Raw genomic sequence first — 16,059 nt, forward strand, 5'->3', positions numbered from 1 at the left:
AATCCCAGACAGAAAACTGCTGACTAGTTCTATTTATGACATGCTGACACAAAGTTCAAATTATTTGCAATGCTTTGTCACGTACAGTGTAGATGTACGATGTGACATCAAAAACATGGCAAGTGTGAAGTAAAGAAAAGTGGGCACTGAAAATAGATGACTCCAATGTGAATAGACTGAACAGTTTTGAATGAGTGGGTGAGTGAGTGATACCATCTTTGTTATGGACTTCACAGTTTGCTTTAGCCTAATATATTTTCCCTCAGTGAAAACTGAGGGAACCCTGGTATAGACAAAAAATACTGCCACCTGAGAAGTCAAACAGTTTTGGAAAATCTTGAGTATGAGTAAATCATCATTTTCATTTTTGGGTGAACTTAAAGCTCATGGGACAAATTTCATGCCCAAAGTGTACATGTACTGCCTATTACCAAAGTCCTGAAGGGATCATGCCATTTTACTGCTTGAGTGCAAGTTTTTTTCCAGACATAAAACACATTTTTACTACTACGGCATGACTTCGAAATGTCTTGTCAAGGCTTGTGAGTGCTAATCGCAGGAGAGGTGAGTCTGGGTGATTGTGTAAGTTCTTAAAGAAAGAAATCTGGCAGAGAAGAAGGACCGGTGAGTCCCAGAGCACCTGACATTCACAAGCCCTCTCTCTCTCCAAGAGATAGCCTACTTTAACCACAGAAGTTATTTGAAGGACACAGGATCAGTCTGTCAGGGAAGAGGAAAGCTCTAGTCAGGAGGAGTCTTGGGAGAATGTCTCTTGGCTCCTGACACTCCCAGACCTCAACACCCATTTTTCTCACTTTGGAACTTAATTGGACACCACCTCCTCCGGTACCTTTGAGTCATCTCATACTGTGCGGTGGAAGTAAATGCGGTTGGCAGTGTAGGGCATTAGGACACTTGCTTATTTTAAGTTAACTAAGTGTAAGTGAAATTAAAACAGAACTTAATAGATCACAGTTTTTTACATGCACAATTGTGGCTTGATAATGACAAAATGTGATGATTCACACATTTGTATATGAAAATATAGTTGTGCATATTTTTTTCAAAGAGAACTTCACATCGGCATAATATTGTACAGCTGTATGAATAAACTAGTATAAGGTGTCAATTGTAAATCCATTCAATGGGATTACAGTAAAGAGTAATGGTTGAAAGTCAGGCAATAAATCAAATCTGCTAAGCATGGCTGTGGAACAGATAGGATCGATAGTCTAGTGAATTGTCTTTGCGTAGTAAATCCAATTCTCGTATCTCATATGTTGGAATGCGTTCAAGGTTAATGTTGCTCCCTAATACATGTCATTTCGATGATATGAGAAAGTCTTATGTACCATGATTGAGTTACTATGGATCCCCTGCATGTGTTCAGCAACCTGTAAAACTGAAATGCAGAAAATTACAGGGCTGTGTGAGTTATGGTTGCCATAAGAAGCTCATTCATTGGCAATTTAAAACATGCTTTCCTTTCAAAAATTTGGGGTTGGTATAATTTTTTAATGGTTTTGAAAAAAAGTTCTATGCTTACCAAGGATCCATTTAGTTGATCAAAAAATAACAAAAAACTGTAAAATCTGATACTATTAGACAATTTAAAAGCACATCATGCTTACAAAATAGTTCTAATGTGATGATTTGGTGCTCTAGAAACGTTTCATAATATCAGTGTTAAAAAAATGTGCTGCTTAATATTTCTGTGGAAACTAAGAAACATTTTTATCAGGATTCTTGATCGATAGAAAGTTTTGAAATAAATGTAACATTTATTTGAAACAAAAATGTTGGTAAAATTTTCTTTACTGTCACTTTTGGTTGCTTTTCTTTTTTTATTATTAATTTATATGAGAAAAAATAAAATTACTGACACCAAACTTTTGAATGGTGGAGAACCATATTTGAAATGCAGTGTTGTGGAAGCTACTTTAAACCTGTAGCTTTTGTAGCTATATTAAAATTGCTGTGAGCAATCCATAATTTTTAGGGGTGCTCCGATCACGATCGGCCGATCATTATGCGCATCTCATCAGTAAAGCCGGTTCTCTAATCAGTGGTTCATTCCATCAGGTACGTGATTTCACATAGAGCAGCTGTTACCACACAGAGCCGTTGTTAATAGAGAAGATGCGCAAATCCACTTCATTTTCAGCGTTTTTTGGTGCATCTTCTCAGTTAACAACGGCTCTGTGTAGTAACAGCTGCTCTATGTGAAATCACGCACCTGATGGAATGAACCGCTGATTAGAGAACCGGCTTTACTGAAGAGATGCGCATTAACGATCGGCCGATCGTGATCGGAGCACCCCTAATAATTTTAAGTCGCTAACTACTTTACACTAACTTTATTATATATTTAAAATATATAACTATAATTATATTTTTTTAAATATTATATGTAATATCTCATTTCTAAATCAATCAGGGGTGCGTTTCCCAAAACCATAGTTGCTAACCTGGAAATTGCATTGCAACCAACAAAGTTGCTAACTTAGTTAGCAACCATGGTTTTGGGAAACGCACCCCTGAGCATTATTTCACGGTCCCAGATGTTCTGGCAAAGACTTGAAATGCTGAATCTAAAATGACTGAATAAGTTTAAAAACTGACAATTTTAAAAAGTCCTTACTATGTAAATTTGTTATGGAAAATCAATCACTGAAAGGCAGTGTTAATTTCGTTGACTAAATATTTTCGTCATTATTTTCGTCACAAATATATTTTTGCCGACGAAAACGAAACGAAAACTAAAATAGAAGGCACTGATGGAGACTAAAACTATGACTAAATTGATTGACATTATCGTCAACGAATAAAGGACGAGACGAAAATAGACTGTGACGAAAATCAAATCAGCAGACGGGAGAGATGCGAGGAATGAGCAAAAGAACCGGCAAAACAGAACAGACTGCATGAGAGAAGAGAACCAATCAGAGCCTGACTTATTGAGACGTGAAGCGAAGGTTTTCAGTTTTTATGAGCTCCCGGGAAGTCGGCATTCGAAGAGGTGATAGGGACTTTAAGCAACAGCCTCTGGTGGAACGGCAACGCCATTCTGGCGTTGTATTGCGCCTGCGCGAATTTAACTGCTACTTTGTGACGTTCTAATTTAACGGTCTACTACGGGAGAACAGCTGATTTGCCGGAGTCGCTACAACGTGAGAGGTTAGGTAAATAAATGTTATGTTTTTAGACTTATTTACATCATACAATATTAAAAACTCCATAACTCAACTCAATAAATGAATTAATGCTGCGTTGCGCTGTTCTGTTTTACCGTTGCTTAGTGACTTTTACGTTCTTGGCTACAGCGGTGTGACGGCAAACTTCCGGTCGCTGTAGCCGTTCCATTTGCAGCTGTTGCTTAAAGTCCCTACTGTCTAAAAGAGCGACAAAATGTCTAAGCTCACTTCACGTTTGACGACGAACAAAACAAAACAAAGTGTAAAGCACGCAGAGCGCTCATTCGTGGCAAGAACACAACCAATTTGAAAAGACATTTACAGACGAGCCACCCGGACATTTTCTCAAATGTAATTTCACAACGATGTTCTTTTGTTTATTGAGCTAAGCAAAATTGGAATAGTGCAGTGCGTAGATGTTGTAGCATTAAATATTACGAACTGAAAAGTACTGTAAAATAGCCCCTTCTTCAAATTAGATGTGAGCACAATACTAATACGTAATATCATGATAAATACATTTGATTAATACTAATGTTTAGTATATTTTATAATGTTCTACTTGTTGACAATATCACAAATATTTCTATATTAGTCATGTGAAACATGAATGTTCACATCCTATCATTATACATACAAATCTAGCAATATTGTAGTATTTAAAACATACAATATTGCTAGACAAATGAATACCTTATAAAATCTTGTTACTTTTTTTATCCACCCAACTTATTAAATATTTACTTTAAATGTATGCACTTATTGTTCAGCTCAGCTGTAAGCTTTAAGGTCCTGGACCTAACGTTATTTTTCTTTTATTGATGGTCAATTGGCAGCTAGTTATTGTTTACATTATCATGACAGTGTTTGTTGCTGCATAAAAGCTTTTGAATCAAAATAAAGACACAGTTGTGTTGAAATAAAGTTGAATTTGTGTTTTATATATTTTGGTTAAGTTTGTTTCCTATACCAGCTGTAAAAAATTGTCTAGTAAATCTGTTATTGATTTTAGTCTTATTTTAGTCGACTAAAATACCAAGCAATTTTAGTCGACTAAAATACCAAGCAAATTTAGTCGACTAAAATACCAAGCAATTTTAGTCGACTAAAATACCAAGCAATTTTAGTCGACTAAAATACCAAGCAATTTTAGTCGACTAAAATAAGACTAAAATTAAAACAAATCAGATGACTAAAACTTGACTAAAACTAAAAAGAATTATAGTCAAAAGACTAAGACTAAAACTAAATTAAAATTTCGTGTCAAAATTAACACTGCTGAAAGGAACCAAACTTTACAACAGATAGACCCAGTGTTTTAAATGAACCCATTTTTTGTTTTTGCATTGTTCTTTTCTAAAGCATTAAGCATGGCTGCCCATTTCTCTGAGTGTGTGTTCATGGTGTGTGTGTTTGTTCATTAATCAATGCTGAGTGTGTGAGTGCACTTGGATTGGTTAAATGCAGAGCACAAATTCAAAGTTTGGGACACCATACTTGGCCACACATCCTTTCTTTTCCCTTATGTGATGAGAAAAAAACTTCACCATTGCTTATTATTGAAAAGGTTTCACTTTGAAAACATAGATAATGGCACATTGAGTACCGTTGCTTCTCTTAGTTACTTCACCAGATTACTTTTAAATGATCAATCACAGTATATATTTCTAGTTTTACATTTTACCTTATTTATCATTAGAATGTTGAGTGTAAATTAGATTAGATGTCTTGAGGATTTTTCCTTGTTGGCTAATGATTGCATATATATACATACATACATATGTCCTTAACAAATTTATGGTACCCATAAATGAATGTGTCTCCTGTCTTGATTCTACAGGCTGAAGGCTCTACCTTTCTCCAGATGGGAGCTTCTATAGAGCAGCAGATAAATGCGATGTTCAAAGTCATGGAGGAGTACAACTGGGGTAACTTTGTAGTGATTACTAGCTTGTATCCCGGCTACGAGACCTTCGTGGACTACATCCGCTCCTTCACAGACACCAGCTACTTCCTGTGGGAGCTGCGGGATGTGCTGAGCTTTGAGATGTCCGTGGGGGCCAATGACATCCGCTCAAGAAGACTACTACAGCAGGTGGACTCGCAGGTATACCTAGTGTACTGTTCCCACGAGGAGGCACAGTACTTGTTCAGGATGGCCTCTGATGTGGGGCTTCTAGGGCCCGGATACATCTGGGTCATCCCCAGTCTGGCTGTGGGGAACCCTGAAGTGTCCCCTCCTGACAGTTTCCCTGTGGGCGTCATCAGTATTATCACAGACCGCTGGAGGAAAACACTGCGCCAGAGGGTTCGGGAAGGAGTCGCAGTCATAGTAAAAGGGGTGCACAGCTTTCATAAGAACAGAGGATTCATTCCCGATGGTCACAGTGACTGCAATAGTCCTGTCAAATCGTACGCCAACAATTCTCTCTTCAGGTAAGACTTTTTGATTTCAAAATAAAGGTATTAAAACGTACCGTATGTAAAGTAAACTTTAGTTTGCTAATAGTTTTTAAAAATGACTTTAATAGTTTTTAGTTTGCTTTGTTTTAAAAAGAGAACGTATTATGGATATTCTTTAAAATAATGTACTTAAGTGAAAATGGAATGGAATGCTTTTGGACACTTGATTGCATGTTAATTGCAACTAAATGCGAATGTATTCTAGTTTAAACTTACATAAAATGTATATTTTTTCTATTGAAGATGTATTTAATGTTGTGTTCTGGTATTTTGGCCCCAGAGTGGATTTTCTTTTTCCTGAAAATGCTAATATTATTGCATTGGACTAAATCTTATGGTAACATTTTAGTAAAGGGACCAATTCTCACTAATAACTAGTTGCTTATAAGCATGCCTATTATTAACATATTGGCTGTTTATTAGTACTTTTAAAGCACATATTCTGCGTGGCCATATTGTACATCCCTAATCCTAAACTTAACAACCTACTAACTATTAAGCAACAAACTAGGACTGCAAACTCACTGCTTACACAGGATATTGCATTTACACTACATATTGCATTGTCATTTGAAAATAACATTTCAGAATGAATTATGCTTCCTAAAAAAAAACATCAGGCCTGCAAAAATATTTTTCTTGTTATGCTAAATCCAAATATTGGCTTCAACCTTTTTTATCAATTCTTTCTTTAAAATAGCACAGGTTTTGTATTTACTATTTTACTCTGACCTGAGCATATGCACTAGAGCTGAAACAACGAATCGATTTAATCGATTAAAATCGATTATTAAAATAGTTGTCAACTAATTTAGTAATCGATTCGTCGCTAAATAAATTGTATTTGCCATAAGCGGCTCATTTCGTGCATATTTCAAATCTGCAGTGACCAAAGTGTGGCAGTAATGAGCCACCGGAGGTTTTACTCAGCCAGTACAGCAGGTGAAGTAGCGAATAGCCAATAGCTGGCCTCGTTTTATGTCACGTGCTTCCCGAACAGCGTCTCTGCAGCATTCAGCGGGAAGTGGGAGTACTTTACTTTGAGCCTTCAAAATGAAGAGTAACCTGTAAACTCTGCACTACTGAACTGTTTAAGGGGCCGTTCACATATCGTGTCTTTTGCGTGCTCAAGTTCGTTATTTCCTATGTAGGCGCGCAGTATGCACTCTCATAATGGAAGCGACGCGGTCGCGACACGAACGCAGTGCGATGCGCCCGTTTTTCCAGGCGCGTCCACACCGCATCCATTTATCCTTTGCTGAAATTTCCGGGTCTTCATGGAGAGGGCACGTCATGGAGAGAGCACGTCATGGTTGCTTAGCAAAGGCAGAGCCTCATGAGCGCTTCTGCCCGAGCTCTTTGGAAAGAAGGAGAAAGCGGCGCGACTAGCGTTTTCCACGCGTTTTTAGGTGCGATATGTGAACGGCCCCTAAGAATTTTATTTGTGCAGATTCTCCAGTACAAGGTTGTTTGCAAAAGTTTAGTCGTAGAAGCTGATAACATTGCTTTTTAACAGTTAACATTTAAAGCTTTACAAACATGTTATGTGATCAGTTTGTCGTTTACCAGTTCATAATTCAGGCTTGCAGCCTAATTATGACTGAATGAGAGAGGTAAATGTTTGAGTATATTTAAAATGCACTTCTTTTCTAAGTATTCACTGCTCTTTTTCACACAGCAGGTTTTTTGTGTGTGTCCCAATTTTTTTTTTTTTTCTGGACAACCTTCTGATGGATTTTACTTTAAATTGTGAGTTCCATTCAGGTTTCATGCCATTGGCACTTTTTTTCGAAGGATTGTTTACAATTTCACAGCATAAGCTATAAAGCTTTTCCCCAGTAAATAATAAAATACAATGCACTGCAATTTTATTCTGTTTTATCCTTATACTTCGTGAAAATATGTTCTCAAAGATTCCTTAAGCTTTGTTTGGGATGTTAAACTACTTTAGGAGCTCTAAGGACTGCCATGGTGAAAACAATATTTGAAATCTCCTTGTGAATTTTGCTAGAGTATGGGTCAGTGTTTTGATTGCAGAAGAGTTCGACAAAGGATTACTAACATAATAAAACAACTCCAGGTATATTTTTGATGAGGATATGACAATGCAAAATGGTTAAAATCTCTTAAAAATCTATGCTGAATGATAAAGACCCTTTATTAATAATTTACTTGGGGAAAAAATGGAAAAAACTCAAATATAATAAGTACATAATCCGATTAATCGATTAATCGTAAAAATAATCGACAGATTCATCGATTATCAAAATAATCGTTAGTTGCAGCCCTAATATGCACTTATATTTTTGATTGAACACTCGCAAAAGTATTTACAAATAATGTTTTTACAAATAATTTTTAAAAAGCATGCCAATTGATTATTGAAACACAATGATTTAAAATTTACTTTAGTGTAAAACTTTTAATCTGACATTATACTGTTTTTAAAATCGTACTTAAATGTGTTTAAAAACCTAGTTATGATAGAATAATCATCATTAACATCATGTCCTGAAAAAAAAGTATATCATAGATATCCCTTTGAAATATCTGGAGTACTCTGACTGCCAGTAATGTTTTATGAAGCTGTCATATATTTAGTCCTCCCTTGGCCAGCGTTGCCCTATTTATTTATTTATTTATTTGTCAAACGTGTTGATCACATCAAATTCAACAGGAAAGAGTGGGTGGCAAATTTACAAATCCTCAAAATCCTGACATTTTTAATTCTCACAGCTTAGTTTGCCTCTGGAGATTTCATCATAAACAGCTTTCCACACAAAACATTGCGTTCTTTGTGCTTTTTCTTGCGGTCTTTTTCTGTTGTAATGAGACTGGGAGATTCTCCAGATTTCCTTGTTAAGCCTGCCGTTCACCTGGGAGTCACCGTCCTCATTAAATAGTGTTCCAGTTGCCTCTCCGAGCTTTCTGTGATCAAGCGTATCAGAGACACATGAGTGACTGGGTCCTCCATCCGGAATGTTCTCAGGCTTTGGTGCTGTTCAGGTGTCTGCCCATCTCTCTATAGCATAAAAAGAAACGTCTGTCAGAAGACAGTTAAGAAATCTTTAAAGAACTGGCTTTGAGACAGTACATGGTCCATTTCAAGCGTGTGACTGGTTGGCAATATCAAAGGATTCTTTAGGTGGCAAGACAGAAAAATTATCTTGGAAAAACGTTTTATCAGTAGGATGGTCTGAGGTGAGATGGTAAGATGGGTAGAAGAGGAAATGAAAAGGACATATTTTACTCACCTTCATGTTATTTCATGTATCTTCACATGGTTTTTTCAATACAATGATGAAAACCTGCAATGAATAAAAGCCCATTAAAGTAAAGAGAACTAAATCACTGAATGAATCAGTTTTTTCAATTATTTGCTCTTAAATCAAAATTCAACTCAATGACTTGATCAAATCTCATATTACATTTCTGTCTGTCATGCATTGCATTGTCAGACATTTTGGAGTATGGCATGCTAATAGTTGGACTACTTTTATGGTGTTTTTTGTTTAGTTTTTTTCATATTCATATTCAACTTTGCATTGCCATTATATGAAAAAAAGTGTGAAATTATGTTTTTTTTTTTTTTTCTATAGACATTGTTATTCTCATTTTAAAAGTCATGAGGGTGAATAAATGGTGACAAAATTTTCATTTTGGTAGGAACTACTGAGGTTCAAGTAATTTCCATTCATATTTACTGCATATTTATCCAGTATAAAACATTCTCTAGCATCAATGAGATTGAATAGTTTTTTATGAGCTTTGTTGTTTGCAAAGTAGTTATAAATCTCAAAGATGGAAGATAAGATGGATATACAGCTCTGTATTTGAACTCCTACAAGTTTCTCTTTTTTTTTGATAGTTGTTAGTCATGTCATGATTTTAGCCGTTATGAATTATCAATGGTGTCTGAATAATGCTAGCTGCTTTTGCACTCTGCATCAGTAAAATCGAATGACATTGTTAAATCCTTCCTCATGTTCTGCTCCACCCATAGCTGGTCCTATAAGTGAACAATTCGTTTAGGGAAAATGTTCAGGTCTATGAGACAAAGAGGATTAAAAGAGAGAGAATGAATACTGTAAATGTATTAGTGTCTGTACGCTCTGATTTATATTCATTTGACTTAGTGGAAGAAAAAAAAATGATAGGCTTGTATTTGAAATGTCCTCCTTTCTCTGCCTAATAGTCTTCTGTCTCATTTCAGAGATGGATAAAATTCAGGCGATTGTACAATCACTTAAAATTCCAATCTATTTTTTTTTTGGTCTACTAATTTAAAGCTGCTAAATTTGTTCTGCAGGCATATGCTAAATGTGTCATGGGAGCATAAGGACCTCTCCTTCAACACTGATGGCTATCTCACCAATCCTTCCATGGTGATCATTGCTTTGGATCGAGAGAGACACTGGGACAAGGTAAGCCTTATTATAAGTAACAATAATAATGTTGAAACACTTCAGAGGGAACACACAGCTGGAGATACAGTGCCCCCGGTTGCTGGCCTTAAAGTCTTTTATTTCATCTTTATAGAAGTAAGTGGTTGGAAGGCATATCTCTCTATTTCTGGAACATCTATTAGAGTAACACTACAGGTAATATAACGACTCAGAAATGTCAACTGACTGCATTGTACTTTAGTGGGACTGGGCGGTAGAGCATAGCACTAGTAATGCCAAGATTATGGATTGGAATGCCGGGGAATATGAACATTTTTGTGGATGCACAACTGTTTTCAATATTGATAGTAATAAATGTTAATTGAACACGAAGATAGAATGTTCGAATGATCACTGTTGGAAAGTGTTTTGCTGCTTAATATGCTTGTGAAATTAGGATTCCGAATTCTTTGAATGTAAATTTCAAAAGAACAGCATTTATTTGAAATATCATTTTTTGATTGGTAGTGTATCAGTTTCCACAATAATAAAAAAAAAAAATTCTTGAACACAAAATCAGTATGTTAGAATTGTTTGTGAAGGATCATGTTACACTGAAGACTGGAGCTGAAAATTCAGCTTTGCCATCACAGGAAAAAAATTCCATTTTAAAATATATTAAAATAGAAAACAGTTATTTTAAATTGTAATAATATTTCACAACATTACTGTTATTAAAATGTGTTTTGATCAATTAAATGCAGCCTTGGTGAGCCTTATTCCAGATACTTGTTTCCAAAATATAGTCATTCTAATTCTTCTTTGCTTCTAATTATAAAATACTGACAGCTATTTCTCTAATATGTGGGACAATTTCAATAACTTTTAGCTTTTATTGATCACAGATTTTCACATGAATATAACAAGAATCATAAAAGCCAGCTTCTCAGGCTCCTCCAACTCTAGAGATTTATTACATGATGCAATTACACTTGGCTCTCTGAAACAGTCCTTTATTCCTCACATGGCCAACCCTCCAGCACTTTGGCCTCTGTGATAGGGACATGTGTAGGCCGTCTGGCAATGTGTGAACACCACCTGACTACAAAAAGAGATTAGGGGAATAAATAGAGATCAAACTGACATCCGGTCATCACACTCTCTTCTAGGTGGATTAGAGTATACGATATTAGAGGATGTGTTGTTGTCTAAGACTGAAATGAATATCACTGCGTAAATGCGCGCAGAATCTCAGTCCTGTTAATGGCAAGTAGCTAGATGGCAACTAAATTTAAGATAAGTAACCATTTTTAGAATAGGTTTATGAACCTTTTCTGTAAATTCGGATTCTCTTTTTCCTTTTCCATTTGTGCCACTAGCATATGTGGCATTTCAACAATTCAGTTTAACCAGCTACTGAATGTGGTGCAATTTAAATTAAATATTTTAATGAGGTAACTGCCATTCTTTTCAGCTCAAACAAGCCTCTTTCTATGTAAATTAGGCTCATTATACATCGTGCCTTCTTCACAAAAATCTAAGCTATTCGCACAGCTGAATTAACATTGCACTGTTGGCGGACATATGTGGGAATTTATCTCAAAAGAGATGTTCAAGTACATTTTCTATTGATCATGACAGCAGTAATCCATCAAATGACTATCAAATGATGGAGAAAACTGTTATAACTGGGCATATATTCAGCCACGTGTTGTCTGAATTAGGCATCTGGATCACGTTGGTGGAGTGATGCTGAGAAGTTCAGGCAGAGTATGCTAGAGTCTGCTCTACTTAGTGTGACGTACAAATAGCATTCAGCACAGATTCTGCAGGTGTGTTTGCTAATTTGCATAATTCCTTTAGTAAATTAAGCATAAATGCAGATAGTGTGTGCAAATAAACTCTGCAATTAGTGAGAGTAATTTGTACCCCAGTTAACAAGTGCAGGACAAGTAGAGTTGCATGTGAAGAAGCTGCAAAGAGATTTGATAGATTTCTAGTTTTTAGTTGTATCTCCCTTCTCTGGCCTTCACGGCTCACCTGACCCCCCTCTTTGTGACATAACAGTTTATCTATATCTGGTCACCTTGCTCTGTAGCCCCTCTAACGCTCCCATTGACACTCTCTGCACTGCCTCACTTTCCCATGCTGTGCACATCCTGTTCATGTTGTGTGCTGAAATCATTAGCGAGATGAATCATTGCTTATCTATTGTAAAGTATAGGCGTACTGACAGCACCGAGACTGTGTATCTCTGCTGGTACCATGATAGTATCTCCAAGACAGACAAAGCCCAAGTGACGCAGATCAATCTGTGGAAAACGCTGGTTTTAAAAATGTCCTTGCACATCTTTGTCATTAGTGTATTTTGAAGGAAATGTAAGAACAGTGGCTTCTCTTGATGTCCAATGCAAAGCATCTGGGTCCTTAAGTGGCAGCCTGAAACAGTATGAAGCTTGTTTGTTGTCAAAAGTAAACAAAAACAATGCCATCTTTTGAGAATTCTGCCTAATTTGCCTTGCTTCTGACAAATATGCAGCGCTTGATGGGATGCTCTGCCTTTGACGTCAACAACCAGGCATATGGGAAGTATTGTAATGCTATTTTCTACTTGTATTAAAGGTAATAAGGTAATTTAGCAGTTTAACTACAAATTTAAATGGCTATTTGCATTTTATATTTCCATTTAATGTTTTTCACTTCCCACTGTCCACCGAGAATTGGAAATTGGCAAAATATCACATAATATTTTTTTGGAAAAAAAAAAAAGGAAGGAGCACAATCAGCAATCAGTTCTTTTTATTTTTTAAGGTTTTTAAGACTTTTCGGTTTTTAAGACTATTTTGCAAGTTACTAAGCAGTAATAACTGGCAGGCCCTACAGCTAATATAAGTAAAAAGTTCTTAAACTTAAGTCAAGTAAAGACACAAATGACAAGCAATAGATACATAGCAAATAAATACAACAGAACAAAGATACAAACCTTGCTTTTTCCGTTCTAACGGTATTCAGGTAAGAAATATTAAAGAAATTGAATAAAGTAGTCAAATGTAAAATACACTGCATGAACAAAATATACATAGATTTTAATTCAAGCTAAATGTACTTTGAAAAGTAAAACGTGGGCATCTTCACAACTCAAAAATTGTCCATCCCTACTCTCTGCAACATTTTAGAACAGACCTGTGGTCCATTTTCAGTTGCGACTTGCCGGTTGACAATCATTGCAATAGACAAAATGCTGTTGTAGTTTAAGTACATGATGACTTGGTTTATTGTTTGGACTGACATTGGCTTTTGAAAATCTCTGTTGAAGCATCCCAGGTATGCTAGGCAGCTGTAAAACGAAATAGGCTATTCCAAATAACAGATATCTACTCCAACCGAGATCTGGTTTGCACCTTAGAACAAGAATAGAATACCCTGCTATTACAGCCATTATATTCTTCTGAATTACTATACCTCTCACTTTCACTACACATCCTATTTCAGGATGAAATTGCGCACTAAAACAGGCAGAAATAACTGCTGGGCTTTGTCTGGATTCATTCTTTAGTTTCAGAACACCCTGTGCAAATAAAATGTTCTTTAGTGCTCTTGTCGTCATTGCTAATGATCAGATGATGTGCCACCTGGTTGTCATGTTATTCACACCTGGAGTCCAGAGATTGAATATATTTGTTCTGCTGAAGTTTATGAATGATTCTTCAATAAATCCCTGTTGCCGAGGCTTATCACGCTCACTTCCCCTCACAGCAAACACCATAACCAAACATGGATTACAATTCCCAATCCGAAAAGCCTCCGCTGCATTTGGGAAATGCTGTCAAACAGCTGCTGCACAATTAGTGGCAACACTTTCCTGCATTTTGTCATGAAAGGATATGCAGCTGTGGACTCGTTTTTGGGCTCTTTTATGTTTTTCTAAATAAAAAAAATAAAAAATGGCTTGGGAATACAGATGCTAAACTTTTTGCTCAAATCGAGCAACTGGGGTCACACATTCAAGAAGTAGTCAGGTAATAACAACACCAGCTAATGGACTGCAGCTTTTAGATTTTAGGAGTATGTTCTTCTCTCAAAACAGGGTCCCAGGGATGGACAGCAGATTTGTACTTCTTCCCCCTTTGGTATTTGGGTGTGACGCATAAATCCTTGGGAAATTTTAGCGGAGGCATTTCTGCAACCAGCTCTCCATAGTCTCTTTTAAGCTGAGCTGGACCAGTGGGTTGAGCTCTCTCTGGATAATGGGGCTTTTCCACAGTCTACAAACAGCTCTGTAAAGATTCCCTGTGAGCCTCTGAGCCCTGGGAGATTTACGGCTTTGTGCAACACCTTCATTACTGGAGTAGTATAAATTCTAACCATTATTACAAATTCATTCCTAGTTCAGAGGAAAAATCTAAACAATAAGAGCAATAAAAGAGAATAACGTAAGAAAGCTTTGGGATATTTGGTTATACATCACGCTGATGGTGTGACAAACGAATAACGTATCGTATTAGAGAGTGTAGATGAAAAATAGAACACAGCCCTGAGGAAGACACCATGAATTGGACTTTGGAACATTTTCCTTTATCGCTCCTATCGTTCACTTGAATGTTTGTGTGTGGTTTTGCCTCTCGAAAGGTCTTTACAAGGATGAAATAGAAACCAAGCAAATGTCTTCTAAATGTTGATCAAACCTTGCTAAAAAAAAACTTCCATGCCCTCTGTTGTCTGAAAACTACAGAGCTTTCATCATAAAACTAAGCATTTAAATATAATCTTACTAAGACATATTTTTGGGTTAGGGTTAGGGTTAGGGTTACAGAGTGAAAAGTGATTTTTATATGCATGTTATCCAAGAAGTCTGCAATACTGTTCTAAATATCTCATTGATTTACATCCTAAGCTCAGAATTTTTTGGTTAAATAAATATCAACAATTGCAAATTACATATTTTTGCTAAATTTTGGCCTCTAAATAAAATTGAGGGTTTTTTTTTCCTCTAGTAGGAGCTCCATATTTATAGCATATGAGCCGTAGAAGCCTGATGTATAAAATATGATATTCAACTTTTCTCTAAAGGGTTCAGTAAACTTTGCATTTAAAAAAGGTAGATTTCTTTCTGACAATTAGTTAATATGTCAGAATTTACAGGGTTAATGGAAATAAAAATGTAGGCCTTGCTTTAGATATAGGGGGTAGAAAATATAATTAGCTCAGTATAAAAACAATAGAAGTCAATGAAGAACACATATGCTTTGTTTGCAGTTCGTATGTTTTAATCCACATTTAAACCTCTTCTGAATCCCTCCACAGGTAGGAAGCTACGAGGGAGGGATTCTGCAGATGCGATACCCTGTATGGCCCCGTTACGGCAGCTTCCTGGAGCCCGTGTCTGACAACCGGCACCTGACTGTGGCCACGCTGGAGGAGAGGCCTTTTGTCATCGTGGAGAGTGTTGATCCTGCCACAGGCACTTGTGTGCGTAATACTGTGCCGTGTCGTCGACAGTCCAACAGAACTGAAAGGTACATCTGTGAATGTGACTTCAAAAGGTCAACATCTGTGGCTTTTGTTTATGAAGGTATTCCTCAAAGGGCTTGTTTATGAGACCAGTATCTAGAAAATTTCATAAAGAGCACAGGCCCAACATTAGATCATCCTCTCTCTGCTGCACATGCAAACGTACTAATTTGATTACATTGATCCTAAAAATGAATGGTCTCTTATTAAAGGGAACAATAAAGAGTGTCCACTGGATGGATTGTACCCACTACGACGATAATAGGTACCCATTAATAATTATAAAATAAGCAACAGTAACCTTTTCACTTTCTAGAATGAGTCACCGTACAAACACAAACAAATGCTAAACTTTAGGTGAAAACATCTAACATTCAGTGTTATATATTTGCCATCTTTTTCTGATATTAGAAAACAAGAAAAAACCGAGTCTGCTAATTAAAAAGAAAAGTCTAATAAAGCCTGCACAAAATTGGCAAACATCCCCATTTAGCAATATGCTGTGA

General features: G+C 36.4%; 1 protein-coding gene across 1 annotated transcript in view; it reads left to right on the forward strand.

The window, feature by feature from the left end:
- Positions 1 to 16,059, forward strand: part of LOC127968775 (glutamate receptor ionotropic, NMDA 2C-like) — a 43,719-nt gene that overhangs the window by 12,043 nt on the left and 15,617 nt on the right. Inside the window, exons 3-5 of the mRNA XM_052570110.1 lie at positions 5,035 to 5,630; positions 9,967 to 10,081; positions 15,347 to 15,558. Of these exons, the coding sequence (XP_052426070.1) occupies positions 5,035 to 5,630; positions 9,967 to 10,081; positions 15,347 to 15,558 (923 nt within the window). The remainder of the gene's footprint in view (positions 1 to 5,034; positions 5,631 to 9,966; positions 10,082 to 15,346; positions 15,559 to 16,059) is intronic.

The sequence above is a fragment of the Carassius gibelio genome, chromosome B12 (assembly GCF_023724105.1).
Source record: "Carassius gibelio isolate Cgi1373 ecotype wild population from Czech Republic chromosome B12, carGib1.2-hapl.c, whole genome shotgun sequence".
In the NCBI taxonomy this organism is placed as follows: domain Eukaryota; kingdom Metazoa; phylum Chordata; class Actinopteri; order Cypriniformes; family Cyprinidae; genus Carassius; species Carassius gibelio.